This window comes from Cyanistes caeruleus, chromosome 12 (genome assembly GCF_971803275.1).
Source record: "Cyanistes caeruleus chromosome 12, bCyaCae1.hap1.1, whole genome shotgun sequence".
Taxonomy (NCBI): domain Eukaryota; kingdom Metazoa; phylum Chordata; class Aves; order Passeriformes; family Paridae; genus Cyanistes; species Cyanistes caeruleus.
In genome coordinates, this window is record NC_141712.1 from 15,519,078 (window position 1) to 15,546,891 (window position 27,814).

At 50.1% G+C, this 27,814-nt stretch overlaps 4 protein-coding genes and 1 long non-coding RNA gene across 12 annotated transcripts; 3 read left to right on the top strand and 2 right to left on the bottom strand.

Annotated features, from left to right (window-relative positions):
• Window positions 1–3: 3 nt before the first annotated feature.
• LOC111934487 (uncharacterized) lies at window positions 4–6,350 on the top strand. 3 transcript variants are annotated; one of them, XM_086847526.1, is made up of 7 exons: window positions 14–1,522; window positions 2,168–2,297; window positions 3,549–3,812; window positions 4,175–4,225; window positions 4,598–4,702; window positions 5,160–5,206; window positions 5,508–6,350. In XM_086847526.1, exons 2-7 carry the CDS (start codon window positions 2,210–2,212, stop codon window positions 5,694–5,696), a joined length of 744 nt encoding a protein of 247 aa, XP_086703652.1. In that variant the 5' UTR covers window positions 14–1,522; window positions 2,168–2,209; the 3' UTR covers window positions 5,697–6,350. The 3 variants fall into 3 exon arrangements, with proteins under 3 accessions (XP_023790349.2, XP_086703652.1, XP_086703653.1); XM_023934581.2 differs by lacking the exon at window positions 4,598–4,702 and having other exon boundaries at window positions 4–1,522; XM_086847527.1 differs by lacking the exon at window positions 4,598–4,702 and having other exon boundaries at window positions 187–679; window positions 769–2,297.
• A 1,606-nt stretch (window positions 6,351–7,956) lies between these two features.
• CIAPIN1 (cytokine induced apoptosis inhibitor 1) lies at window positions 7,957–15,063 on the bottom strand. 6 transcript variants are annotated; one of them, XM_086847522.1, is made up of 11 exons: window positions 14,821–14,933; window positions 14,249–14,456; window positions 13,282–13,331; window positions 12,821–12,998; window positions 12,374–12,526; window positions 11,443–11,519; window positions 11,028–11,196; window positions 10,752–10,825; window positions 10,308–10,423; window positions 9,691–9,760; window positions 7,957–9,180 (listed from the first exon to the last, which is right to left on the bottom strand). In XM_086847522.1, the coding sequence occupies exons 4-11, from the start codon at window positions 12,975–12,977 to the stop codon at window positions 9,070–9,072; spliced, it is 927 nt and encodes a 308-aa protein (XP_086703648.1). In that variant the 5' UTR covers window positions 12,978–12,998; window positions 13,282–13,331; window positions 14,249–14,456; window positions 14,821–14,933; the 3' UTR covers window positions 7,957–9,069. The 6 variants fall into 6 exon arrangements, with proteins under 6 accessions (XP_086703648.1, XP_086703650.1, XP_086703649.1 ...); XM_086847524.1 differs by having other exon boundaries at window positions 14,702–14,933; XM_086847523.1 differs by lacking the exon at window positions 14,249–14,456.
• Window positions 14,974–22,000, top strand: COQ9 (coenzyme Q9). The gene is made up of 9 exons (XM_086847519.1): window positions 14,974–15,071; window positions 15,785–15,956; window positions 16,532–16,667; window positions 17,024–17,166; window positions 17,431–17,515; window positions 18,696–18,800; window positions 19,972–20,127; window positions 20,502–20,555; window positions 21,890–22,000. The coding sequence occupies exons 1-9, from the start codon at window positions 15,014–15,016 to the stop codon at window positions 21,923–21,925; spliced, it is 945 nt and encodes a 314-aa protein (XP_086703645.1). The 5' UTR covers window positions 14,974–15,013; the 3' UTR covers window positions 21,926–22,000.
• LOC147650880 (uncharacterized) lies at window positions 16,896–17,868 on the bottom strand. The gene is made up of 2 exons (XR_015275348.1): window positions 17,779–17,868; window positions 16,896–17,230 (listed from the first exon to the last, which is right to left on the bottom strand). It is a non-coding gene; the product is annotated as an uncharacterized LOC147650880 (long non-coding RNA).
• Window positions 22,001–22,031: 31 nt separating the features above from the next.
• POLR2C (RNA polymerase II subunit C) lies at window positions 22,032–26,683 on the top strand. Its single transcript, XM_023934577.2, has 9 exons — window positions 22,032–22,188; window positions 22,386–22,435; window positions 22,663–22,731; window positions 22,900–22,952; window positions 23,059–23,187; window positions 23,819–23,870; window positions 24,283–24,451; window positions 25,438–25,512; window positions 26,173–26,683. Exons 1-9 carry the CDS (start codon window positions 22,103–22,105, stop codon window positions 26,315–26,317), a joined length of 828 nt encoding a protein of 275 aa, XP_023790345.2. The 5' UTR covers window positions 22,032–22,102; the 3' UTR covers window positions 26,318–26,683.
• The last annotated feature ends 1,131 nt before the right edge of the window (window positions 26,684–27,814 follow it).

A 27,814-nucleotide genomic window follows, 5' to 3' on the forward strand; every position in this document is an offset into this window, starting at 1 on the left:
TGCGCGCTAGCCCAGCGCCGCTCCGCCCCGCCGCCGGGCAGCGGCCCCAAACATGGCGGCACTCAGGGGAGCCTCACGCTCCGCGTACAGTGCGGCCAATCCTACGGCCGAAGATGGGCGGAGAGGCGGGACTCATGGTGACGGAGAGAAATAATAACCAATAGGAGATCAGCACTGAGTGGCGTCATCCCCGCAATGGGCGCTAAGTGAGGCGCTCTGGGCTTCAGGGGGATGCCGGGTTCGGAGTGTCAGGGGCGGGCGCCTCCTCCTGATGATGCTGTGCCTCAGGGAGTCCGGGACACCGGCAGTATATGCTGCTCCGTGTCACCTCCTGCTCCGTGTCACCAATACCGGGGGTTCTGACGCTGGCTTGTCCGTGCACAGCTCCGTGAGGGCTCAGGGGCCTCAGGTCAATGTGCACCCGAGCCCCGTCAGCCCCACAGTGCTGTGAGGTTCGGGCCGAGGGCAGGATCGCTTTTGACGACCTTGCAAGGGCAGAGCACCACGCTACCCAAGGAACAGCCACCATGAACCGGCAGAGGACAGCACTTCTCACATCTCTCCTCATCCTTCCCAGCATCGGTCAAGGTCACGGAACACCTTGGTGGCACGTTCTGTTTCCCTCGTTTCACTTCAAGGGAGTGGGGAGCTCCTGAGGAACTCTGTAACCTCTCTGTTGGTGTGGACATTGCATAGTGCCTGGTGTAGCTGCTGCTGACCCTGTTATCAACAGCAGCATTGTCATTTCCTCTCTTTTCTCCTTGGCAGAGAGCACCATGGAATGTGGCTGTGGAGCTGGAAGGGGCTGTGGTAGGAGAGCAGCTCTGTAGAGTCAGCAGAAGGCAAGACATTAACCTTTAGTTCCACCAGGACCACAGCTGGGAACATGGACAAGACACTTCCTGCTGGAGAAGGCCTTGGGTTCATCAGTGCCAGGAAACGTGGGAACCAGAATAGAAATGAAAAGGAAGGAAGCAAACAAGTACACATCATTGTGCAATAGTGAAATGAGAGAAGACAAATATTCGAATGCAGAGAGTAACTGAACAGAAAGAGCATGGGAAGAGATGAAGAGGTCCAGAGGGGAGAGCAAGAGGGATACAGAACCTCTCACTTGTTATTCTTGTGGATCTCGTACCCTCTTATCTGTAAATACCATGCTGGTGTTGCTGTTTTCTCGTGTGGGTTGGTTTGCAGTTGAGACCTCAGCTTCAACCAGGAAGCTGAACCACTGGCTGGTGGAGCAGAGCTCCAGTGAACACCCTTTCTTCTGGAGACATGTGTGGCTGGACTCGTGTGCCCAGCATGGTGTGGAGGGTGGTTACTATGGGTGCTGATAGAGACCAAAGGAGAGGAAATGGCAGATGGGAGGAGGTTTTGCTCTAAGCCTGAAGAGGAAAAGCGGTGGCAGGCAGTGAGGAGCAGCAGAGATTCCACCCACAGAGGCTGGGGAGAGAGAGGGGCCTGCACCTGCTGACTGCTCCCCTTGGTGGCAGGGGTGACACAAGCTGTGTCTGGCCTGGTAGGTGTTCATGTCCTAGTGTCCCTCATGCCAGAGGTGGCAGGGAAATACAGGAGCTGGGCTGGAGCTGGGATCTGGGTACTCATGGTCAAACTGGGGACAGGGCTCTGCAGGGCCATGTATGTCCCACAGCCAGAACACTCTGATCAAGCCCATCCCCATGTCAAACCACAAGTCCCTGGGGACTGGCACAGTGTGTGTGTCCCCACCTGGGCTAAGTGAGCACACCCCATGACCAGATGGGTGTGGACATCTCCCCATCCCCCTGCCGTGACAGCAGCACCACTTCTTCCAAGCGATCCATTCCCTGGTGTAAAACAAAACAGACTCGGGTGGTACGGGGAGGTGGTGCTGTAGGAAACTTGGAAAGTGGCAGGGAGCTGCTGGGTGGGCCCTGGAGTATTGGGAAATGGCCATCAGCAGCTCCTGGGGGCATTAGTCAGGTCTTGGCCGAGAATATGTGGACAGGAGGAAACGGGAGGAGGAATCATAGAAGAGAGGAGATAAGAATTGGGCTGAGGTAAGAGGAGGAGAAGAAAGAGGAAGCCTGTGAGCACAGAGGGAACTGCCTGGTCCAGTGGTGAAGGGGTGAGGCCCCGGCAAGGCTTCAGCTCCCCTTGGCTGACCAGTGACCGTACACTTCAGGGAGAGACAGAGGCTCCTGGCTGATCTCACCAGGCACCCAGCATGGTCACCATGAGGCTGTTGAGAAGCATGGAGCTCTGGCAGGCCAACACCTTTCTGCCCCTGCTGCTCCTCACCTGGCTGCCAATTGGTGAGTCCCTCAGTGCCCTTGCCTCTGCTCTGAACTCTTCCCTCTTTGCTTATGCGTGCAGGAGGTGTGGAAAGTGTCTGCTGCTGCTTTCATCTCTCCTCTTGCATCATTTAGCCCCTCTACTGCAGCAGCAGCTTGCCATGTGCCTTGCAGAGGGGTCCCCCTTGCAGCTGTGCATGCACAGGCTGTGAGCTCCGGGGCTTTGAACCAGCTCTGCCTTCAGCAGCAGGGAGAAAAGACAGTGGCAGGGAAGGAAACAGAAATGCTTATAAGCCAAATTACTGCAGAGGGGGGTCAGCTTCACATGGCAGATGTGGGTATTCCTTAAGACAAAACCAGTCCTCCCATAGGATTTTTTTTTCCCATCAAGACTTGCTCACCAGAATTCAGACACAATTGATGTGTTGGTAGGGTTAGATCTCATCTTGCAGTGTCTTCCTCAGGCAGGCTCAAGCAGCACCGCCAGGGAGGTGAAGTGGTTTAATGTCACCTGAAACAATGGGAAACAGCAGAATGGAGGGGATGTGGAGAAGAAAAATGATCTGGCCCAGCTCATCTTTGCCAATGTGAGCAAAGCAAATGCAGGAATGTACACATTCAGAGGCTGAACACAAAGAATGTGTCCAAGAGCAGATGTTCTGAACTGATCAAGGGTGGTAAGGGGCAGAAGTCCACTAACACCCCTCTGAGTGGTAAGAAAGGACTGAAGAAAGGTGAGAGAGGGAGGACTCAGCTGAGAACGTGTGAAGTGACTTCAGCTCAGACAGTGATTCTGAAGTACTCCAGAGTGAGCATTATGGGGTGGGATGAAGACAGAGACACTGCAGGGAATCTGTTTACTATATTTTCTTTGCTTCTCTAGGGCTGACCTTTCTCCACTGCCAATCCCCCAGTCCCACCTCATGCTCCATGAAATAGTGGAGCCTGAGGCACTTCCTGCTTGGGTGCCTATGTCACGGGGGGAGGAGGTGCCTTCTCCCTGATCCTCATGTTTCCAGTCCTTCCTGATGCACATAAAAGTTTGTGCTCTGCATAGCATCCATTGGCACAAGTCAACAGGCAACATTTCAGTGTTGAGTGCTTAGCATGGTTAGAATGCTTAGAATTGTTAGCAGCCAGATTTAGAAAGGCTCATCAGCTGCTGCAGAAAAGGACAGTCACTTCATTGTGTCTTTCATGAGTGACACATGGGACATGGCCCTGTAAGATCATATATATTTCAGCTATCACTTCTGGTTTTGTTTCCTTCAGGAGCAGTCAGTCTGGAGGTACAGCCATGCACCACTGTGCAGTTCGAGATTTGTTTGGAAAATCTCACGGTGCAGGTGAAGTGGTGCAAACCTGAATGTCTGGAGGGGGAGAATCAAACCATCCCTGTGACTCCAGGAGAAAACTGTATGAATTTCACCAGCTCAAGCCCGTGTGCAGCCCACACAGGAATCTGTGCATGTAGGGTCTTCATCACAAGACCAAATTTGACAGACACTGGAAACTGCACACAAGCAGCAGTTCACTGTAAGTGGCAGTGGGTCTGTTTCCATGGGGGACATGAATGGGCAGAGAAGGATGCTACATCCAGCACTCCTCTGGTTCTTCTATGCATTGTTTCCCCTGAAAGCACCCTGAGAACTGGAGGAGCCAACCTAGAATAGCAGCTTTTGGCAGATTCATCCACCCATGGAGCTGCTGGTTCTTTCCTAGGACAAGCCATATCCTCCAGCTGCAGCACATCAGCCAAATACTGACATGGCTGTAGCTGTGGTGGCAGGAGAGGGACATCCAGGACTGTGGGGTCAAGACTTCTGCTGCAAAGCAGAGCAGGGTGCAGGGTGTTCTATGCCTCTGGACAGTCTCTCACTCATGTCTCTGTCTTTCAGGCTGTGGCCGTGCAGAACCTCTGACTGATGTCACAGGGAAGATCTGGACAGGTATGTCCTCACAGTCCCCTGGCTGTGAGAGTGGAGGGCAGGAGGAGTTCTCAGGGAAAAAGAGGGAGGAGCAGTAAGGGAGAAAACAGCCAATTGTTTTCCCATGAGTGGGTGGGACCCACTGCCAAACTGGGGTAGGCACCAGAGGGTGTGGTGCTGGGAAAGGGCTCTATTGCTCCAACTACTCCCTGGATGAGTTTGGAGACCATTCCCCACAGGATTTTGTCAGCACCTTGAAGCTATAGGTGGTTCAGGGTCTGGAAGCCCAAGTCTGGGAAGAAATTGACCCTGCCATGAAGGAGGCAATGGCAACCTGTGTCCCTGTATGGGGGAAGGTGGCTCATGAGTGCCTCTGTGATGTTGTGTGTGCAGGACTCAACCTCCTCCTGTGCATCTTCCTTGGCTTAGCGGTTGGGACCCTCCTTTACATGCCGGTAATTGGCTTCCTGCTGTGGCAGTGCACAAGGAACAAAACAGGTTGGCATTTCTTCCTCAACTGCTGGTCTGGACAAAGCCAGGCTTGGGAGATGTCCATCTTTGACATCCTACTGCTCTTGCTTGCTCCATGTTCCCTTCACAAGTCCTCCTGAAGAAGGTGTCCTAGCATGGTGCGAAGGTTCCCTTCCTTCTGGCCAGTTGCTGGTGGGAGTCTGGTTATGGCACAACCTGTTGTGTGATTGAAACAGGTCTTGCATATCCAGAAGTGTCCACCTTGGGGCCCTTTTCCAGCCCCTTCAAGGGCTTTTAAGCCCTTGCCAACCCCTGCAGCCCCTTGGCCATCTTCAGAACCACAGAGCCACAGTGTCTTATCCTCTCCCACAACAAAAGCAGGACCGATGCAATGCTTTCTTGATTCTTTCATTATTTTCTTAATTTAAAATAATGATCATTGTCACTATTTTAACTACTTTTTAAACTAAGTTTCCTTTTTCAGGAGAGCTCATGAGCAGGGAAGTGGCTGAGAGGAATCAGGTCAATATGGTAAGCCAGGGAGGGCTTTGCACATACGGCTTCCTCCTCCCTGTCAAAAAAAAAGCATTGTCTGTTGAATACACACTTAAAGGATTTCATAGTAAAATCAGCTTTGCTTTTCTGAAAACATGGTCCTAAACACTTATTAACTCCTATCAAATAAGGGCTTATGAGTGTTCAAATAGGTGGCACTTCTGAGTAATCTGGGTAATGCTTGGGCAGCACAAAGAGTAGTGCCAGTGGAAAAATATTAGCAGGGGAGACACAGAAAAAGAAAGCCAAGGCTGTAGTTGTTGTTCTCTCCCTGCAGGCAGCCCCAGTGACAGGGACTGAGGACCTGACCTATGCCAACCTGAATTTTGGAAAGAAAGAGAGAGGACCTGCCTCCTCCAATGTCATTTACACTGAGATCAAGCCATCACAACAGAAGCAGAGTTCTGGGGAGGGCAGTGCTGCCAGCACAGATATGTATGTCTCCTCCAAGGAAGAGGGCAAGTGAGGGAGGTGAGCAGCTTGTTGTCCACCTGTTGGGGTTGTCCTCCTCAAAAACAAGGTGTTTGTTCATACAGCAGTGCAGTCTTGGTGACCAAAGACACATTTTACCCCCGAGTGGCTGCAGAACCTTGCTTTATGTTCCTGTGGAAGAAGCCATGGCTAATGGTGAGGACATTGAGCCTGTTTTCCCCTTGCCTTCTGCGGCTCCAAACAGTGCCAAGCCTCAGCAACTCTTTCAGTCTGCAGTCACTGACAGGCTCCTCTAGCTACTTGCTCCATGTTCAGGAATGACACTGTATACTGTGTGGCCAGCATGGTGTTCAGGAAGAGCTTGGTCCTGGATGTGCTGGGTGGCATGGCCATGAGAAGTTCTGAAGCAATCTTCTGGATTTTCTCTGGAGCAGGCACCTGCTGTGATGTGGGTTGACCTTGCTCTCATTCACTCACTTGAAACGCAAGTGGCAAGGATGGAAAAGCATTGCTTGCTTCACAGAGGTGCTGCTGCAGTGATGCACATGGATCTGCTTTGTACTGGGAGTGGCTCGGTGTTTTTGCTGGTTTGCTGGTGAATACCCTTCTCATGGATAGAGCACTCTCTTTTGTGCCCTCTTTTTTGATAATGTTTATTGTGAGTTTTTCAGTAAAACTGTGATTCCCACTTGTGGTCTCGCCTGGTGTTTCCTCTGCTGTTGGAAGAGGATGGGGAAGAGGAGCAGTGTGAGTGGAGTTAATTTTCCCACTGGGTTTGAAACCAGCACATAGCTCTAGTGATTTAGTGTTATAGCCACAACAGGTGCTGAGATTCAGAGATGACCCCAAAAAGCTTTCAGCTAAGAGGTACAGACACCTGAGACTTGTACTAACAGCCTTGGCAGCCACCTATTATTTACTTAGAGAAGGGGGAAAGTTTCAGAGGAGGCAAATATAGCTGCAGAGTTCTTCAGAATCCCACTGGTCAAAATAGAAGGCTATGAGGAAAACCACAAAGGACATGAACAGAATGACATGTTCACTAAATTGCAGAGGCAAAATTGGAAAGCTGAGGTACAAATCAAATTAAGACTAACAAGGGCTGCCAGAGGCTCTGCATTTCCTTAACTGCCTTAAAAGAAAGGAGGGAAAAACATGGCTCATTGCTTCACCAGGGAAGAGTTACTGATCAATGAAATGGAGGAAGCTGGGACAGTCATAGTGCTGCATTTGGATCCTCCTTTATGCCCAAGGTTAGTGGGGAATCAGATCTGGGATCGCATTTTTAACAGGGATGCAGACAAGAAGCCATGAAATAGCCTTGGAGCAATAACACCAGTGAGCAAGGGGCAGGGAAAGGCTGCTGGAGGAACTAACTGAGGCAACCTCTCCAGTGCAGGCAGGAAGGGTGGGGACAATCATTGCCCACTGGTTATTTCTAAAAAGTGAAGCAGCTACTATAGCCAGAGCTGGGCCTCCAAATTTCACTTCTCAGAAAGATGCTATCACAAGCAGTTAAGCAAGTATGTGAAGATAAAGCAATGATAAACACAATGCCCTCCTTGCCCCAGACTGCTCCATTTGGAGAGGGCTCCCTGTCTCTGTGTGCACCCAAGGCAGGTGAGTGAAACATCCATGATGGGTTTTCCTGCCAGGAGCATGAAGTGTGTCCTTGCTGCCCCCCAGCTCTGCTGGCCATAAAACAGAAGGCTGACTCATGCAGAAAAACAAAAGTGAAAATGCTTCTCCCTGTTTGGGCAAGAGGAAAGCAGAGTTCAGGGTAAGGGCTGCCTTTATCGGGGGCCTCATAAAGAGACCTGGTCTTCTACTACCAGTGGGGCTGAGAAAAGGTAATAAAACTCTCAAAAGCCCCAAGTGTGCTGAGGCTTTTGCCCATTCCCTTACATCACTAGCTAGGAGCAACAAGGTGGTTGGACAGGTGGTTTATCACACAAATCCTGTCTCCCTGGGAGCTGTTCTCACTGATGATAAAGGCAGGGAGTGAGAGAGGGGTCTGGGAAAGCCTTGCTCTGGAAAGAAGGGGCTTCAATCCCACCAGTGACAGCCTGGGGCAGTGCAAGCATCTGAGCAGTCAGAAAGGAGTTTTCTCAAGTTTTCCTTAATATCTGTTGTTTCCAGTGCATATCACATATTCAAGTCAAGTTTTCAGAGGAACAATTTATGGAGAACTCCAAGATGCAACCTAACATTTGAAGAGTTTAAGAAATCATTGAGAGGCTGCATAGAAGGAGACACGCTTAGAATACCACTAATACTAGCCTTAAAACAAAGGCTTTACTATTGGTCACTTTTATTTCAAGAACAGAACAGCCTCTCATCCCAGCCCCCTCCATGAGTTTAGTAACTCAGGTAGCACATAACAAGAAGTCACATCCTGTAGATCAAGAGCTCCAAACAAAGCAGTCCCCACTGAGACACTGGGTGTGGGCTTTTCTCCTCCCCCTCCCTGGGTGAGAAGCAAGCCTGGCACAAAATGTGAACAGCACCCTCATCCCACACCTGCAGGATGCTTCACTAGCAGGAACTACAGAAATAAATAGTATCTCATGGAGAGGGAGCAGAGGGCCACCACAGATCATCTAGAAATTAAGTTATTGCTATGTTCTTATGTATTTGACACTGCAGGTAACTCATCTGGGTAACCACCAAGAGAGGTGACAGTCTCAGATTGCCCTTGTGTTATCTGTTTGTGTTGGACTGAAAGCTGTGGGAAGACAAGACAGATCTTGTTCCATTGGCTCCCTGCCTTAAAGGCAGGACTTCTTGGTAGGACTGAATCTTGTCATTTTGCTGAAAACAGCTGGGGGTAGGGGCTCCCAATACACTTGGAAATTCATCATGCCTGCCAGCCTTTCCCATGCCCACCGCTAAGAGTACATACTGCTAAGTGTACTCCCTGCTCCTGACTTGCCACAGGAGCTGCTGAAACACCTCCACATGATAAAGGGCTGCAGGTTCAAATTTCAAAGAGAGCAGGAGCCCAGTCACCCCGGGGGCTGAGCCAGAGCTGCAGATTCACCGGGGAAAATCAGGACTAATTAGAGCTGTAGGACAGGGCATGGGAAATGCCACAGGCACACAAGGACAACACGTGACTGTACTTCCCCCTGCTGGTGGGACACGCTGTGACGGCCAGCGTCCAGGATCAAGTCAGGTCAGCCAAAACAAAGTGTAACATAAAGTCTAATACGTGACTTGTCACCAGAGGATCTGGTAGCCCAAGGCTGATGACAAGCAGTGAGCTCACAGCAGTGTCAGTGCCCGCAGTGTCCCTCCCCACATGGAGTATTGGCTGGAGAGCATGAGTTGGAGAGGATGAGGAGGACTGCAGGAAGAACCTCAGAGTGACAGAAAAGCAGCAGAGTCCTTGGCAGGACACATCTTTGTTAGGCATCGTGCAGCTGGTTCTCTTGCAGGAGAATCTTCTCCCCAGGCTTGAAGGCAGGCATCCCCAGGTAAGGGCAGCTGGCACAGCGGAATGCATCCCCCAGGTAGCACTGGCAAGGGAAAGAAAAGCACTGTCTGTAATCAGGTGCCACTTTCAAGTCTCTTCCCCTATGATACAGTTTCTCCAGGTCAAGAGACATCATGCTTCTCAGCGTCTATGAGCATAGAAACGTCTTCCCTTCTATCCCCTTCTCAACACATCTGGTTAGTGTGGATGGCAGAGCTGTGCAGGCATCGGGCTCACACAGAAATGAGTCAACACCCCACTTGGTGTGCACAGGCTGAGGCAGCCCCCTGAGCTCCCACAAGACAATCCTCCCTGGGCAGATCCCTGGTTAGGCCATGAGCAGAGAGGGAAATGCTCACTGCTCACTCTGATTCCCCCAGGGAGTCAGAACAGACTGCATGGGCACAGGGCAAAGGCTAAAACTCTGTAGAAGCTGCATGGGCAGTGTGTGGAAGCAATAATCCAGCTCAGGCAGCAGTGACTAGGGAACACAATTCTTACATAGAGATCATATACTGCAGACCATAGTATAAAGACAAAAATTACTAATTACATTTCCACAGGCAGATTTGGGCTGTGAGCTCTTCTTCTCCTGTTCCAGTTCTTCAGCCAGGCCACATGTGCTGTAGAAAAACAAAGAAGTCACCTGCATCTTTCTACTTAAAGGTCATGAGGCATCAACACTTGTGCCAGCCCTACTCACATGCAACAGTGTCACATGACAACTGTCACACGACACAGCTAACTCTGGGACTCACGCTCCTCACTTTGCTCTTCAATACCACGGTTTGTATAACAAGTGTTGAAACATCCCTCAAGTTTAAACTGAGTGGGATATGACATTACAGCACTTGTTATATGTGCTGTTTCTCCTTACAATGTGAGAAACCAGGGTTTTAGGCAAGCTATGCAGCTTGCACAAGCTATGCAGCCACCTCCAAGGTAGCTGTTGATAATATACACCATCGTGATCATTTGTAGCAGTCACAGGTCAATTATCACTGTATTTGAATTTACATTCCAATAATTAAGATAAGAAAGGACATGAACCAAGAGAGTTAGGCCCTAAAGAACAGCAAATTGCCTACAATCTTTTTTAAATCCCTCTAACTCTTAGGAGTTCAATGCTGCAGTTGAAAGGTCCACTGATTCATGAATTCCAGCACTGACCAGTTCTTGCAGGCTTTCTTTTTGCCCATTTCTTTGCAGGATGGAGCTCTGAGCGACGACGGATCTGGCTTTTTCAAATCCTCTGAATCCAACAGCTCATCAGAGTCCAAAAGATCCTGAAAATACACCATGAGAGACAAAATGCAGGAAATAGACTTTTCAGTAGGGAATAGCACTACTGAGTTATCTTCAAAGAAATGGTGCTATCTGTACACTGGCATGAAAGTGCTGCAGTTCTGTCCTCTTATCCCTTTCTCCTCTCTGCCGTCACCACATCACTGAGCTCTCCAGACCCCATGGAGATAATGAGCTATTTTGCCTTAGGGAGGATTTTCTACCTCTGAAGTTGTAAAGCCTCCCAAGAGACATCACTGAAAATATTTAGAATAGGAAAGAAAGGGAAGAGAGAAGGAACAGCAGAGCCTCACAAAGAAAATCACTTACCATCTCTTCATCATTCATATCATTGGCAGACAGTGTCCACAGCTTGGCAGCAGCTGGGTCCACAGAGGGTTTTCCTGGAACCAAACAAAGGAAGAAATAGCAATTATTCCAGCCTTTGTCCCATCTACTCCAAACAGAGTTCAAGCAACTTTGGGAAGCCTCACTTCATAGGTTTTCACTGTAGCACTCCCTACTTGGGAACTGTCCCCCTGTTGCAAGTGATAGCTGTCACTGAGAGCCACCAAATCCAGATATTCAGCATGCATCATGCCTTACCTGAAGGACCAGGTCTCTTGGCAAAAGAGAGCTTGAGCTGACTTGATGATCCCACTTCGAAATTGGGCTTCTTCCCTTCTATCTGAATAATGAGAAGGTCATTGCCTTGGTAACCCAGATGTTCTCCAACAGACTGGGCCTCCTCTGGGGTCGGCGCTTCCTTTTGCAGCTGCCAAGTAAGATTTTAGGTTAACCTCATACAGAACCCCTTCTTTTAGCACCAAGCCCAGCATTCCAGTGAACAGACAGTATTTTCAATCCTAAAGAAAAACACTATGCTGACAGTAACTAAAGTTGTTTCCAGGCAGTGGCCATGTACATTTACAGCAAACAGGGTTGCTAAAAACCTCATCACCCAGCAGATCCCCAGGTAACTGCCCAAAGGCATTTCTGGAGATGGTAAACACATCCCTACCTCCTTCACTTCCACCAACCCAGAGAGAGTCAGAGTTGTGAGGAGCTTGGCTGCTGTCTTGATTTTGCCATTGTCTCCTGCAAGACACAAAAGCAGAGAGTAGAAGGCAAGAACAAGAATGGAGCTCACTGAAAAACCTGAAAGAGCAAGAACTTTAGAGGGAAGCATTCAAGTCAAATTTCTGCACCAAAATTGGGCCCTTTCTAATTGACAGCAGAACAAATCAGAAAAAGCATCAGCAGCTTGTTTATTAGAATAACAGTGTGAGGTCACAAAGCTATTCTAGATTCAAGTATGTTCTATATATGCCAAAACATTTCTCAATCCGTTCAATACCCATCAAAAAAAAATTTTAAAAATCCCGAAACCTGAAACAAACTCCCTCCTGAACATTTTTACTTATTAAACTACTCATGAAGTTTTCAAAACATGGACTCCTAAATGAACACTACATTAAGAAATCATCTTCTGTTCACCTTCTCATGGCTCCTCCAGCAGTCCCATGGCAGGTGCTCTAGAATTTTCTCCTAAAATTCAGTCCAAACAGTTTTAACCTTTTCTAGATAACTATTTCTCAACTGACTTCTGAGGCAATCTCTTCAGCCTCTGTCACCTGTTTTTAAAAACATTTTGGAAGCTCCTCAGAAACACAACGCTTGTGACTACTTAGCACTGCACCCTGAGGAGAAAACAGTAGTCACTGAAGCTTTTCCATGCAGTTGAGGAACAAGCTATCCTGCATTTTTGATAGGAGAGTGACTGCAAACATCTCTAATGGATATCAGCCTAAGCACAAGATAAAAACCTTGTGATTTGGGTTAGTGTGTCAGGAGAATGAAAATCTCTGTGTTGATCGGGGTTCCTGTCCTTTCTATTTCAGTCTAATCCTCACAAGAAATGCTATGTTTCCATGGAAGCAAGATTCTCTCACCTGATTCTGTAACCACTGGTTCTTTCAGGAGGACACGTCCCCCTGGCTTAAGTATCCGAGCTACCTCTGCCAGGAGCTCCACACTGTGCTGTGCTGTACTGCCTGGTACCATGCCAGAGAGGATTACGTCAAAACTGGACTCCCTGTGAGCCGCTGTGGAGAAAGAGCAAGATGGTACAATTTTACATGTACACACACTGTTTAATACACCAGTTCCACTTCCCTCATCCCTCATGCTTAAGTACAACAGCAGTATCTGATTAAAGACACCAATCATAGAAGCACAGCCAGGGTGCATCTCTTTCCCTGCTGTACTTAGTGTAAGGGTCAGCAGCAGGTGCTGTCAATGTTCTGAGTGCTGACTCTCAAAGTGGGAAGGTGTTGGATCACACAACAGCAGAACTCTCTCCCTTTAAGGAAACAGTGAAAAATTAAGCTCATTCTTACACTGAGGCAGCTGGTTAACATTTTCCACGGAGACACGATTATCAGCTCCCACCAGCACCTGGACTTTATCCACCAAATCCTTCAGGGCTTCGACCGGCGAGGAGCTGTCCCAGACGATGGCCACGCGCTGGCCTGGAGCGACTCCGTACTCCCCCATTTCACAGCAGCAAACCTGGCACTGGTTGGGGGAGGAACAGGGCAGGAGAGAGAGAAAGGGTAAGTGCCAAGCACAGCACAAACCTCTATGGACTGTGACTTAATCAGCTGAGTTGTTTTAATAAATGGGGATAATTTTCTAGAAATGAGCAACACAAAGTTTCCACAAACTGAGCGTTAGCAGGACATGAAAAAAGCTACACTTCAGGGTATAATTCAGTTTCCCTCCAGCTCATGCACTAGTTTTGCTGGGAGACTGCAAGCTGTGATTTAAAGAAACCAACAAAATAATAAAGAAAACATACCTGCTTTCCTTAAAAATCTGAATATGACAAACAGAGGATTTCTGGATTTACTGAGTAGTGACAGTTATTTGACATTAAATACTGCCTTGTCTCTCCTACTCCAAACACAACCTAGCAGAGTTTGCTTACACAGTACATGAGAAGAAAAAAGTAACTTTTAGCATTCCCAGCATTCCAGACTGAGGCTCTTCCCACCGTTATGATTGGTGGCACTGGGTGAGCAAATTACAGGGAGGGAGGAGTGGAACAGACTGTGCAGGGAGTTTTGAGAAAACTCTCTCCACTGATATTTTATATGAGATTGCATTCCTTGTATGGCAATAGTATCTCATCATCACCTCTTCTCACAGCAGCATCAACTACTGAACCCGATTACCTCCCCTTTTTCCTCTATCCAACACAAACCTATTTTCTTCCTAATTTAACATGACCACAGAGAACAGAGAGCACTGTTGACCAGAAGAGTTCCCAGTGTATCTTCAATTAGCTGCAAACGACACACCTTTCTGGACAGTTGTAAACAAGGTCTTTACCAGGAATCACTACATCACACATCCTGGGTAATTCCTTACTGCCACCACTTTGTCACTAAAGCACAGCTCATGGATATGCTACACCAAATTTAGCTGCAGTAAGGTGAGGAGTGGATTTTGACCTACAGTTCCTCTGGCTCTGTGTGCTGTGGACTCCCCCTCTCTCCTGGAAACCGCAAACAAGTTCAGAATGGGACAATCGATGCCTTTTCTGAGGTACTGCGGTAGGAATTCACACTGAAACAACCACAATGCAAACCCAGTAGGGAATGTACAGCTTGAATGTACACTGCAGGTTGTAACATCTCACAGCTGTTTTTGCATGTGTGACCACACTAAGCAGCTACAGCAGCTACAGTAGCATTTATAAACACACATACTAATCCCATTAGAAAGTTATCTTTCCCAAGAAGGCTGAAAATCTTGAAACATACCTAAGCTTCTAGGCTAAGGTGGGAAAGATAAACCCGAAATCACACCTTCCTCTCTGAACAGCAGGTTATGACTTTGCAAGATCAGTCAGAGCCAAAACTGCATCAACAGCAACACCACCTCCCTGAGGTGCGGGGAGGACGCTGAGGATCCCGTGTGGGTGGTGTGAGGAGGGGCCCTTATCTCCATGTCACACACATTTAACAGTCCCTGAGGAACAGGGCAAGGGAAGGGGTTAAACAATAGCGCAGGCTCCGCTACAGGAGATTAGAAAACCGCTGTGCTGGAATGGGATGATCGTGACGGTCCCTCCCAAGCCAAACCATGCCAGGGCTCTATAGCATGTCAGGGCTGTGAACTGCAGCCTCCTGACGCAGCACAGCCAGCTCCCGGCGGCCGGGGCCGCTCCGGCTCCCAGCGGCGGCGCAAGGCTGCAGGCCCTATAGCAGGTGCACCTTTTAAGCACACGGAGAACGGGCGGATAAACCTCTCGGTCACCGAGCAGGGACGATTCAGAGGGAGCAAGGACAGGAGAAGTGAGGAAATTTCGTGAAGGAATTACTTAAATACATACACACACACACAAACACACAGAGCCCCTCCCCAGCGCTTCAGATGATGTCTCAGAAAAGAGTTTTAAGGGGAAGGAAGGGGGAGCGCCAGGCCCGTCCCGCGCTCACCTCTCGCGGCTCGGCCCGCTCGGCTCCGCTCCTCGTCCCGGTCTGACGCCGTCACCGTGACATCATCGCGCTCTGCCCGCTTCCAAGATGGCGGCGGCGGGCGGGCTGCGGCGCGCGGGCTGGCGGCTGTGGCGGGGCCGCGCGGGTGAGGGGCGGGGGGGGCGCGCCCGGGCCGCGGGGCGGGGAGAGGAGGGGAGGGGGGGAACTGTGCCCCTGCGCGCCCCCGTGCGCGCGCCCCGGCGATCGGGGCGGGGCGGGGCGGGGCAAGGTGAGGTGAAGGGCACGAGGGGTGTGAGGGAACCGGGGCCGGCCCCGAGCGGGTGGGCTTGAAGGAGGGGTTGATGGGTGGTGGTTTTCTTTAGGCGCGTGGGCCGTGAAACCCACAATTATATAAAAAAACCCCACAACCCAAGCCCAAAAATCAGCAGCTGAATGAAAAGTTACCCCAGAGTGTCATTGAGTAATCGCTCAGTGATCAGCATGTGGTGTCTGTCAGGGCTCTTCGGCTCCCGAGTCAGACTTGCCTTATATCCCCTGCTCAGACATCCGCACCTTCCTCCCAAATCCTTATTCAGGGACCAAAATGGGGAGAGGACACGTTTGGGTGCCTGGTTTCCAGTCCAAGATTGGGAAACTATTTGCTATATGTGCCATTTGCACCGTTCTTTCCCTCACAAAACACTTCTGCTGTATTCACGTAGACACGAGCTCAGTTGAGAGCGGCACTTATCAGAAGCGTAAAAAAAGACACTTTGAATTTGTGTTCTTTTCAGCTGCATTCACCACAACTCTCTTCACCTTGATTTTCGATGCTTCCTGGTGTTGGAAGGAGATGCTGACTCCTGGTTTCCCTTGCAGTGGTCAGGTGCCAGCAGTACCCACCGCTCCGTGCTCTCCAGGCCTCGGCCGCGCTGAGGAGAGCCTCCGACGAGCACAGGAAGGAGCCATTGACATCTTCCTCTCAGCAGCATTTTGATTCACCTCCAGCTGGTCACCAGCCTGAACAGGAACCTCAGGGACCTCACCCCAGGTAACTCAGCAGCTCCTTCTAGCACTGCCCCACCGACAGAGGGATCGGAGGGCTTTTGCTTTCCTGAACCTCACATCTTAAACTTGAAGACGAAGAGATCCAGAGTTAAGGAGCCCCAAACTGCAGCTGAAGAGCTGGTTTGCTGTGACCGTACAAATTCTGCTATGGAAACAGTATGGTACTTGCTTTCAAGAGGGAAACTCTCGTCTGCAAAGAATAAGTCTTGGCTTCTGGATTTTTGTGTAAATCTAAAAATACAGGGACCATGTATTGTCCATGTGCCTATGTTTAAAAAGGTTATAGTTTAGCTTTCTGTAAGGGAGGGGGAATGTGGAGCTGATTGGTCTCCATGTAGGCATCTCCAGTGAGCCCTCCTTCCCTTATTTTTCTCTTCTCTCACAGCAAAGGTTCATAAAGAATCATTTTTCTGGACAGGGAAAGATATTACTGGAGGAGGCCAGATTTATACTAAGCAGGTCTCAAAATGTGCCTGGTGTCAGCGAGTGAGTGGCAGAGCCCAGGGTTCTGATGTTTGGTGGTGACATTCCCCTCACTGTAACAATACCTTCTCATAGTTACACTGGCCTGGGCGGCCAGGAGTCTGAGGACTATGAGAGCGAGGAGCAGCTGCAGCATCGAATCCTCACAGCGGCGCTGGAGTTTGTGCCTGAACATGGCTGGACTGCAGAGGCCATTGCAGAGGGAGCCAAGGTATGTGGGGAGAGAAGCAACAAACCAGTTGAAAACTGGATGGAGCTGAAGTGCAGAGACAGCCAGGCCTGCATGCTTCCCCCACATACTCTTGGGCGATGCACCCTAGTCAGCAAATGCTACTGGGCAGGAATGAAACCCAGCTGATACAGGATAACCCCTTCAGAGTAAGACTAAGGCACAATGCAGAGTATTGAATCCTAAAGAGAGAAAAATATGTATAGGAAGTGCTTTGTAATGCTGTGTTGCTTTGTTTAAATTCACATAATGTCTTTCACAAAATAAATACAACTTTTTTCTAGCTGGATCCTGCTTAGCAGTGTCTGACCTGGTCTGTGCTTCTCTCTTCCCTGCAGACCCTGGGCCTCTCTGTTGCTGCAGCAGGGATGTTTCACAGTGATGGCAGTGAACTGATCCTGCACTTTGTGTCTGAGTGCAACAGCAAATTGTCCAAGTTGCTGGAGAAGGAGCAGAAACTAGTGCAGCTGGGTAAAGCAGAGTGAGTACTGTGTGTGAACAAATATCTTCCTTTGCAGATTTTGGGAGCTGGGTAGACAGGCCACCTGGAACACAGATACTTAAGTTACAAGTATAATTTACCCAAATAAAACCGTCTTCCCAGATTTAGACTAGGATCAAAAACATGAAGGATATATAATTCCTTGCTTATCTATTGCTCAGCCAGGTGGAGATTGATCTTTCAAGATCAGAATCGAGTTTAACTTGGATAGTCTTCCTAATTTTTTTTTTTTTCCTTACTCAGGAAGAAGCCTATAGATGAATTCCTGAGAGATGCTGTGGAAGCCAGACTGAGGATGCTGATTCCATATATTGAGAAATGGCCCCAGGTATAAAAGTAATATCAACATTGACTCTTTTGCATGTGTGTATTTTAAACACCCTGTGACTTTCAACATAGTTTCTCCACCAGATTAGTTCAAGGTTGTAAATGAAACCCTGGCTGGTTTCAAGTGATTAGTAGCCTTCAAGAGGAGAGCAGTCTTGGAAGGAGGCAGTTAAAGGTGACCTTAGAGCAACTATTTCTTGCAGTTCTGGAAAGGCAAAGCTCTCTGTTGCTCACTCCACCCATCTGGCATCCCCAGGGGATTACCTGTGTCTCTGCTCAGTCCTATTTGCAGTGTCACTGCAAGTCAGGCTCCATGCAGCATTGTTGTGGCTGCACCAGGATCACCTCCCACCTGGAAATGCAGAACTGCTTTGCTGCAGGAAACTGTCCTGTGACAGTTTGTCAACTGACAAACCCCTGGCAGCCTGAGGGTAGAGCTGTGAACGGAGAGGGCTCCATGCTTCTAAATTCAGATTTAACTCTCAAGTCATTCTTCCCATGGTGGGGAGGGAATTCAGTTGTGGCTACAGTGACGAGCAAAGAGTTCCTAATCTTGGGTTGCAAAGGTTGCTGCGAGGTCAGCCTCTGTCCAGAACCACTGCTGGCCTCTGGGCAGCTGAATCCTGCACCCCATACACAGAGAGAGAGCACAGGCTTCATGCTCTTCTTTCAGATTAGCATAATTTTCCCCATGAAGGATGTGGGTGGTTTGTGTCTCTCCTGGCACTGTGTGATTACATTCAAAGGCTGCAGGATCCCAGTAGGGCCATTGTGGCTGGCGCTGTCCTGCCCTTGGTTGCCGCTCTGAGTTCAAAGTCAAATTCAGAGAAATGAGAGATGTGACTCCTTGCCCACAGGGGCATAGCACAGTGTGAGTCAGCTCAGCCTCTGATGTTGCCGTGCCAGAGAGGGCTCAGGAGAGACAACACAGGGATGTTTGAACTGAGCAGGGATTTTTCGGCTCTGGTACAGGCTGAGGCCTGAACTTATGAGCCACATTGTGTGTTCCCTGCATATCCTGCAGCTTGTAAAGACTGCAAAGAGTTGGGAGGACTTGTCACTGGGAGCTGGAGGCAAGGCAGCAGCAAGAGGGAAAAGATAACCGGGCAGAATACTGTTGGTCTCCTTTAGTTACATCCTTCTCTCTTTGGCTCCCATTTCTGCGTGTGTTTCCTTTGCAGGCCCTGAGTGTCCTGTTGCTCCCTCGTAACATCCCTTCCAGCCTCAACCTCCTCACCAGCATGATCGATGATATCTGGCACTATGCTGGGGACCAGTCCACAGATGTGAGTGCTTTGGGGGCAAACTGGTTCTACCCCTCTGCACTTTGGCAAAATCATGGGTTCAAGTAGGAATGGGATCGAGTTCCTCAGCAGATGGCCCATTTGTTGAGTGAAGAAGGCATTTCAGAGGCACCCAATGGTCTTTATAAACTACAGTGTAATTTCTAAAGAGACTTAAGAGCCACTGAGACTAAATGCAAATTACTGCCAATGGGATTAGTGCAAATTAAAAGGACCTATTTTCTTAGGCTTTTAAGTGTTCTTCTTTTTTTCTTTTTTGAAGACACAGACAAAGTTGTTGAGATTTTGAGACTAAGAAGCTGATCCAGTTTTCAGTGAGTGAGCAGTGGGTCTGTCAAACAGCTCTCTTCTACCAGCAACAGCATTTACAGACTTGACTTGAAAACCTTTAAAGAACCTACCTAAAAATACCAGTAGCTTATTAAAGCTTTCATCTTTCTGGCAGGAAATAAAAGAAAATTATAACCTTAATTATAGCAATTAATAAATTACTTTAATTCTTATAGATGTAGGGAGAGATGGAAAAAGCTAAATGAACCATTTTAACAAACTACTTTAATAAGCTTCTTTTATCTGTGTATAAAGAGAAGGTACTGCAGTGAAAAATAAATAAGACAGCAGAAAAATTAAAGGAATAAACCAGAAGACAACTGAAAGAACATAATTGCTTCAGGAACTGAAAGTCCCTTACGAGTTATGCAAGTCAAATCAACATGTTGGAGCCAGTGTCTGCACTGAGCTGTTCCTAAAGTCTCACTGGTGCAGGGATTAGGAGAGGTTCTAAAGTTGGTGTTTTGTTTGCACCTTCTGACTGGTTACATGAGTTTTCTGGGGAAGCTGTGATGCTGAGCCTGCTCCCTCTTTCCAAGTAATGGGTTTTTAACTCGCTCACAGCAGATACCTCTTCCCAGCACAGGAGCCAGGCAGAATATTCTCATGCCTCAGAGACCCCTTCAGGTGGGTTTTTAGGGGCAGGAAGAGAGCAGAAAGAGTTTTGTCTCAAGCCCTGAGAGATCCAGCTGCAAGTGGCAAATTCCTCTATATGGGAAGGAACATGCTGTGGGTGTGGGATTTTCCCTTGCTGTTCTCTGATAGCTGCACTCTTGATGTGCATTCAGATCCCAGCTTTCTCTCTCCTCCTGTGCCCCTGCAGTTTAACTGGTACACTCGCCGGGCTGTGCTCACTGGCATCTACAACACCACTGAGCTGGTGATGATGCAGGACTCGTCCCCTGGCTTCGAGGATACTTGGCGCTTCCTGGAAAACAGAGTGGCTGACGCCATGACCATGAGCAACACAGCCAGCCAGGTAAGCTTAGGGACAGGTGTGCATGCAGAAAATCCCTTCTTCCCAAGGATATATGCAGGCATACACCTGGCTTTTTCATCATGCAGATCCCACATCTGCTGAGACTCCCTCGTTGCTGTCAGTTCAAAACCAATACATGATTGTGTTTTTTGGTAAACTGACATGTAGGTGCCCTCTTTGTCAGACTGTCCCTGTGGTCAGGAGACATCCCAGGAAAACCCTTCCATGTGCCCTGTCTGTGGCTGTCACTTGTCTGCAGTGCTGTCAGCACCTTTCTGTAGCAAATACATCTTTGTTGTGCATTTCCTCAGTGTTTGGGGGCCACGAGTGCAACTGCAGGAAGCAAAAGGTTGTGTTCTTCCTGTGTCTTCCAGGTACAATCCACTGGAGAAGCTGTTGTCCAGGGCCTGATGGGAGCTGCAGTTACTGTGAGTAATGCTTAAACCAGCAGGGCTGTAAGAGCAGAATTACTTCTGAATGTCGGCATGTGTTTTCCTCCCAAATCTAGAGGACAACATGGAAACACATGGAAAAACTCATCTTTCATAACATAGATTTATTTAAGGATGATTTCCATAGTAGTTTGAGGTTAGTTCGCTGTTTTGTGGTGAAAGAACTTGAATAGAGGATGAGGAAATTAAGTCTGAAGCTGCAGGGTGAGCTTTAGGGATGAGAGACGGGTGATCAGAATAAATACAACTGTTCTCCACTGCTTGTCAGGAGATCCCTCCCTGTGCCAGGCCCTGTGCTGGAAATCTTGACTGAGGGTCAATGGCCCCATGGCTACTTGGGAGGTGGCACCTGTCCCTGAGCCACGGCAGGGTGACTTCCTCAAGCTGTTTCGTTTGACCTCAGTGTCCGTCCAATAATTGATTCACTCTTGGTAGTGTCCTGGACTGCCTTCTGTCCATGCAGAGGGAACTGCACTTCATCTGGGATACAAAATAACCCTTTGTGTACCTAGGAGTGACTTTTGAAAGGTTTCAGGGCCTCGCTGTGATTCTATTTTTGGGCAATGCCCATTTCATTTAGTAACAAAGTGATTTCCTTGTTGTCAGAAATGTATTACGTTGTATCAGGACAAGACAAGTAGGTTGGAACATAAATTAGACATTGTTTTTACTGATGAAGCACTTCTCAAGAATTTCTCCCACCTCCTTCCCCCTGCAGTTGTGGTGGAATGTATTGTCTCTCAGCCTCTCTCCTCTCTCATACCTGCATATGCCAAAAGGCTCCTCCACCAGAGAAATCCCGGGCTCTGTTTTACATCCACATGGTGCTCTCAGGTCCCGGATATCTCCCACTGCCGATGTTTGGTCTGTCCCTGCAGCAGATTCACTGCACAGATGAACGGGAGGACCTGGATGGATTGTAGTCAGATGGCTTTAGGGCAGAATCATCCCAATACATTACTGTTAGGGGAACACATTCCAGCCTCCCATGTCCAGGGTGTCCCGAGGTGTACTCCTTTACAGGAGTGCTGAGTTCTGCAGCTCAGCTCAGCATCCAAGTGGATGAGTGAGCATAAATTCGCTGTCGAGGTCTGTGTGACTGCAGAAATAAACCCAAGCTAAAACATACTGACCAGGAGAGAAGGTTCTGATCAGAGGGGTGGCCAGACGTGGCTCCACATTGATTCTTGCCCATCCCCAGATCACAGAGATGCCTCTCGCCCCCGCATCTCTGCTCGTAGCACACGGGCCTCCCCTCGGCACCTGCTCCGGGACAGGGGCACTAAAGCCCGTTCTCCCTGTGCCCACAGATCAAGAACCTGGCGGGGTTGAACCAGCGCCGGTGAGGCGGCAGCGGCGGCGAGCACCGGAGGGGCCGCGCCCCGTCCTTCCCCGGCACCAATAAAGTCGTACTCAGCCTGGCACGGACTCTTTTTGCGGGCGCACCGGGGCCGGGGGGAGCGGGGCGGGGCGGACCGGGCGGGCGCTCCGGGCGGCGGGATCGGGGCCGGGGCGCGGCAGCCATGCCGTACGCCAATCAGCCCACCGTGCGCATCACCGAGCTGACGGACGAGAACGTCAAGTTCATCATCGAGAACACGGACCTGGCGTGAGCACCGCCGCGGGGCGGGGCCGGGCCGGGCGGGCCCGGGGGTGAAGCGGCCGGGGGTGGCCCCGTGGACCAGGCCTCCCCGCGGACCGCCGGTGCGGCGGGGCAGGGTCTCTGAGGCAAAGCCCCACAGCGTCTGTGCGGGCCCGCAGCCTCACTCCCCCTCATGCCTAAACACGGATGTTTCCTTCCCTCAGGGTGGCAAATTCCATTCGAAGAGTGTTCATTGCAGAAGTCCCCATCATAGGTGAGGCCTTTTGCTTGCCTGTGGTCCCAGTCCCTTGGGCTGCCCTCCGTGTTCTCCCACACGTCCCCTCTGCTTTTGGCTCTCCTTACCCGCATTCAGCCAGTACTGTGCCCTGCAGATGCTGCCTCAGTGTATCTCTGCAGTCTCTGTGATGTTTTCTGTGCCCTCACAAGCTGGCTTTTCCTCACATGAATATTTCTCAGTTTGTGACTTTCTCTTTTCTGAAGCCATTGACTGGGTCCAGATAGACGCCAACTCCTCTGTGCTCCACGATGAATTCATTGCACACAGACTGGGTGAGTGCTGAGGTGGGGAGGAAGATGAAGGTGTGTTGTGGGCAAAAGCAGAACGCAGAGATGCTGAAGCACCTCTGTCAGGTGCTGTTCCTCCACCTGTCTTGGCAGGAGGGTTAGGGGTTCTTGTGGTCTCACTCAGACGTTCCTCTGGTTTCCTGCTTCGCACAGGTCTCATCCCGCTCACCAGCGATGACATTGTGGATAAGATGCAATACTCCAGAGTGAGTCCAGCAAAATGCTGTGGGGAATCATTCTGAGGGTGGTAGGTGTTTGATCTGATGGGGAGCTCTGGCAGTTTGTTGCATAAGGAACCTGTGTGTGTGCCAGGACTGCACATGTGACGAGTTCTGCCCCGAGTGCTCCGTGGAGTTCACACTGGACGTTCGCTGCAACGAAGACCAGACTCGGCACGTGACATCCCGCGACCTCATCTCCAACAACCCCCGCGTCATCCCGGTCAGTGCCATCCTGCTCTGCATTCCTGCTGAGGTGGGGTGCAAACACACACAACACAGACACACTGAGCACATTTCACATTGCCTAAAGCTCCACTTAAACCATGGTGGGAGAGAAAAGCAGGAATATCAGCAGAAGCAGTGTGTGTGCCAGTGTGCTCCTTGTCTTTGCCGCATTGGCCTTCATTTGCTGTCTGATGAGGTGCAAAGCAGTGTGGCCTCATCCTGCACCCCAAATCCCAAACTCTTTGGCTGCCCTGAGGCCTCTGGCTTGCAGAGTGTGAGGAGCCTGAGCCAGGGCAGTGCTGCCAAACAGCTTCTGTGCAGTCATCTTGGGGAGGGTTGGTGGTGCCGAAGTCGGACAGAGGCGAAGGGACTTACAGAGAATGTTCTAGTACACTGTTAAGGTGGATCCAGATGTCACCACAACCTGGGCTGCTCCTGCTGCCTGGTGACAGTGCCCAGCTGGAGCCTGCTGTCTGCTACTTGCCTTTGGCTGAGGTGCTGAGCACTGTGTGTCATCTGTAGCAGTTGTGGGAGTGACCTTGGGAACCAGGCAGATGTGCTGTGCTGGAGCACTCATCCAAGCTGATCTTGTCCCTAATTTGCTTGGTTTTGTTTGGCTGCTGCAGGTGACATCTCGGAGCAGAGACAACGACCCCAATGACTATGTGGAGCAGGATGGTGAGTGGTGGGTCACTGGAAATAAGAACTGTAGGAGGAAATTAACTTTTCTTAACTGTAAGACGGCTGTAAATATGACACTTCTGAGCAGCTGGTGTCACTGCATGAATGGGGTAACATCTTGTCTTAATGCCGCTCAGATTGCCCCAGAACTGAAGTCCTGTGTCAGAGGGTGTTTCTGTGTCTGCTTATGAGAGCTTAGAGACAGCAAGGAGGTGAAATGATGTGTTACTGGGGGCCTGTGCAGCTCCTTTTTACTTAGCTGTTCTGGGGACACAGCTGAGCCCCTCTAAGAGTCCAAGCAAACCCTGGTGACATCTTCCCGGGCACCAAAAATCTGCCTTTGCTGCAGTGTGATCCTGCACATCATTTCTTCTCTGCAGCCTTCTCAGACAGGCATGTGCTTTTGCAGACATCCTGATTGTGAAGCTGCGGAAGGGGCAGGAGCTGCGGCTGCGAGCCTATGCCAAGAAGGGCTTTGGCAAGGAACACGCCAAGTGGAACCCCACGGCTGGCGTGGCCTTCGAGTACGACCCCGACAACGCGCTGAGGCACACGGTGTACCCCAAACCAGAGGAGTGGTATGTCCTGCTGTCTGTCTGCAGGGACTGGGAAAGGTTTTCCAGCAGGCGACAACTTACACTTCAGCCCTGGGGATGATTTGGGGATCATGGGGACCATGCCTGCCACATCCTCTCACACAGACTCTGCTCCTGCAGTTGGGTAGCAAGGCCAGTCATTTATTTGCAGCTGCACACAAGGTGGACTGGTTTGTGGTCATCTGTTGTCCTCCCTCATGTACCATCACTGCTAGTTTGCCTCACTTTCATGCTATTTTCCACCACTTGTTGATTTTTTTTTTCTTCCCTGTGCAAGTGTTTTGTAGGTCAGAATAAGGTCTGAGGAAGGAACAGATCCATGTGAGATGAAAGAAGTTGCTATGAGAGCAAAGAGTGGAAGGTTGGGTTGTAAGACAGATTTTTCAGCCTAGCTTGACAAAGCCCAGGATTGCTGTGATTTAACCCATACATCTCCTCACTCCTGGAGCCTGAGCTCTGGCAGGGTTCCCCTCTCTGGCCCTTTCCTCTCCTCTGAAATACCATTCTGCACAAGTTGCACACAGCTTCTCATCCTAAAGTGATAAGATTTTACTTTCAGAAAGCTGCTGCCCTGCTTTGGCCTGGGTGAGGACTTTATCCAGCATCACTTCTCATGAATGGATACCTGAGCTGCTCCTGGCTCTGTATCCCAGTGATCATCCAGCAGACATCCTGTCACTGAGAGCACACTGGAGCCAGATGGATGGAGCCAGAGCACAGGGCTTACTGAGTTTGGGGAGAGCAGGGCTGATTTCCTTCTTCCAGTGCTGCTGGATGACTCTGTGGCATTAATGAGGAGCCAGAAAGCGAAATGTGTGACTGAGCTTATTTCTGTGACTTGATGTCTGATACCCACCCTGCTGTGTGCTGAACGTGCTCAATCTGTGGGGCCAAGCTGAGTGCCTGGGCTCTGTGGGGCCAGGCTGGGGCAGGGGCTCTGTGTAACCTCTCCTGCTCTCTGATTCCAGGCCCAAGAGTGAGTACTCGGAGATCGATGATGAGGATGCTCAGGCTCCCTACGACCCCAACGGGAAGCCAGAGAGGTAGGGAGCTGAATGCAGTGCTGCAGCTGGAAGATGGGGTGACTGGCTGGATCCATCCCACAGGCTCTCATTAATAGAAGAGTGTCTACACTGTGCTGAAATCACCAGCCCAGTGAGCTGACATTCCCTGAAAAGCAGGGCAGGAGCTGGCGTTTAAAGGTGATATACCCAGATGTGGCAGCTTTTCCCCTCTGGGAGATACTAGACAGTTTTCCTGAGTTCATGTTGCCAGGCAGGGCGGTGCACACTCAGTGAGGTGTGAGGCCTGTGGGGAAAATACCCTGGCTTAAGGTATTCATTCACCTGTATGTGTCTCATGCTCTGATTGCTGGGTGTTATTTGCACTGCAAAAGTGCCTCAGCCAGCTTTAGTCCCTGGCTTGGGGCTGCTGGCTCACAGATCACAGTGCTGAACAGAAATCAATCCCAGAAGTGCTCTTGCAGCCCATGAAGTTGAGTATTGGTGTGATGGTTGTAGAGGGGCAGCACTGGCTGTTGCCTGCTTGGGAGGTTAATGATGATGGTGATGATTATGATGGTGGTTGGGATTCTAGGCAGATCTCCCTGCTATGGTTGTGGATGGGCTGGAATGATGTGCAGTCTGGGTTTGCACCTCCTTGAAGAGGTGATGGTGACTTAACCCTCTGCCTTGTGACCTCAGGTTTTATTACAACGTGGAGTCCTGTGGTTCTCTGCGCCCTGAGACCATTGTCCTGTCTGCACTGTCCGGCCTCAAGAAGAAACTGAGTGATCTCCAGACACAGCTGAGCCACGAGATCCAGAGTGATGTCCTCACTATCAACTGAGGTGGCCCTTGCAAGAGAGTACCGTGAGCTGCGAGTGATGCCTGGCTGAGATCTGGGGAGAGGCTTTTGCCTCCCCATCATCTCCCTCTGCCTTTCCTGGCCCAGCACTTGGTTGGTGACAGCTCTTCCCTGGCCCTCCTTCCCAGGGAAAGCCATTATGGTGTGTAGGATAAAATAGGAAGGGAATCAGTCAGTGAGCATCTTAGCTGGGACAGGCTTTGTCTCCAAGCGATCCTGGAGTTTTTGTTCTGGTGTTGGATTTTGGCCATGTGATGTTTGGGATTGGGAAGTGTGTACCTTTGTTACACAACCCTACTTTATTTACATGTGTATTCTTTACTGTGCTGAATAAAGCCTTACCCCCGATTTTTTCTGTCATCCCTGGAAGCTCATCCAAGGCTGCTGGAGGGGATGTCACATCATTTACTTCTCTCCAATAGGCATTAACTTAATGAGATCTGCTTTGGAGGGAGCACTGCTTGCTGCTGCTGATTGCTGCTTGTGACATTATCTCCTGAGGAGAGCAGCACCCCTCCTGCAGGCAGCCGGGCGTTCATTGATCCAGTGATGTGTTTAAAGCAGATGTTTGAGGCCAGGGTGGGCGAGATGCTGCAGAAGGCAGCGCTGCAGGGAAGCCCAGCTGGGCCAGGCAGGCAAAGCTGTACTTACAGAATCCTCTGGAACAGACTCCACCCCTGTGCTGTATAACCCTTTTTTCAGGAGCTGGGTGGCACATGGTCTGTCAGTAATGGCTGCTGGCTGATACCTTTCATTGTGCCCACAGTCCCCAGCATGTGCTGGGCTGGAGTTTGGTGCAGGTCCCATGCCCTGACGCCCCTGGCAGTGGCTGAAAGCAACGGCCTTTGTCACCCCTCCTCTTCCCCTCCATCACTGGCCAGCATGACTTGGGATGTGCTTCTTGGTGACACTTTCCTGGGAGACCTGCAGCTCCTGTACCATGGGGCTGAGAGGGAGGGGAAAGCCGGTGTGCCCTTGTGCTCCTCCCGGTGTGGATGGGGACAGTTCAGGGGGTGGTGGTAGGGTCATGCTGAGCTGGGGAGAACAGCCCATGTCAGCATTGCCTTTCCCTTCAGGCTGCTGCTTCCATTTCCTTGCCATGGCAGAGGTGGCTGCAGTGTGGCTGCCCATGTCCCTGTCCCTGGAGGGATCACTGTTGTGGCTGGCATGGCTGTCTTACCTTGAGGCCAGTGCTGCCACATAGTCATGGCATGGACAGCTAACCTGGCACAGCTCTGGGAGAGCTGGGAGATTGTGTGCCTTTAAACTCCTTCGAGCCACTACTGGCCTGGCACATCCCCAGAGCCACAGGCAGCTGGAGGTGAGGGTGACAGTGACATGCTGGCATCCTGTTCCACTCAGGGTTGTTTGATGGAGAGTGGCAACTCACTCCACCCTTCTTCCTATCCCAGTGGTTTTAAGGCTACATTTGAAATGTCCTGGCCATGGCTGGAGGCAGAACAAAGCCCTGAGCCAAGT

Bases quoted from the DNA above. Each gene is read 5' to 3' on its own strand.
- COQ9 (XM_086847519.1), top strand. From the start codon at position 15,014: ATGGCGGCGGCGGGCGGGCTGCGGCGCGCGGGCTGGCGGCTGTGGCGG. The intron at 15,957-16,531 runs GTAACTCAGCAG...ACCTTCTCATAG, and splicing joins CCTCAGGGACCTCACCCCAG to TTACACTGGCCTGGGCGGCC. The intron at 17,167-17,430 runs GTGAGTACTGTG...TTCCTTACTCAG, and splicing joins GTGCAGCTGGGTAAAGCAGA to GAAGAAGCCTATAGATGAAT.
- CIAPIN1 (XM_086847520.1), bottom strand. From the start codon at position 12,977: ATGGGGGAGTACGGAGTCGCTCCAGGCCAGCGCGTGGCCATCGTCTGG. The intron at 10,826-11,027 runs GTAAGGCATGAT...GTTTGGTTCCAG, and splicing joins CAAGAGACCTGGTCCTTCAG to GAAAACCCTCTGTGGACCCA. The intron at 9,181-9,690 runs GTAATTAGTAAT...TTCCCTTGCCAG, and splicing joins CCAAATCTGCCTGTGGAAAT to TGCTACCTGGGGGATGCATT.
- LOC111934487 (XM_086847526.1), top strand. From the start codon at position 2,210: ATGGTCACCATGAGGCTGTTGAGAAGCATGGAGCTCTGGCAGGCCAAC. The intron at 4,226-4,597 runs GTATGTCCTCAC...TTGTGTGTGCAG, and splicing joins CACAGGGAAGATCTGGACAG to GACTCAACCTCCTCCTGTGC. The intron at 5,207-5,507 runs GTAAGCCAGGGA...CTCTCCCTGCAG, and splicing joins AGAGGAATCAGGTCAATATG to GCAGCCCCAGTGACAGGGAC.
- POLR2C (XM_023934577.2), top strand. From the start codon at position 22,103: ATGCCGTACGCCAATCAGCCCACCGTGCGCATCACCGAGCTGACGGAC. The intron at 22,189-22,385 runs GTGAGCACCGCC...TCCTTCCCTCAG, and splicing joins ATCGAGAACACGGACCTGGC to GGTGGCAAATTCCATTCGAA. The intron at 22,953-23,058 runs GTGAGTCCAGCA...TGTGTGTGCCAG, and splicing joins ATAAGATGCAATACTCCAGA to GACTGCACATGTGACGAGTT.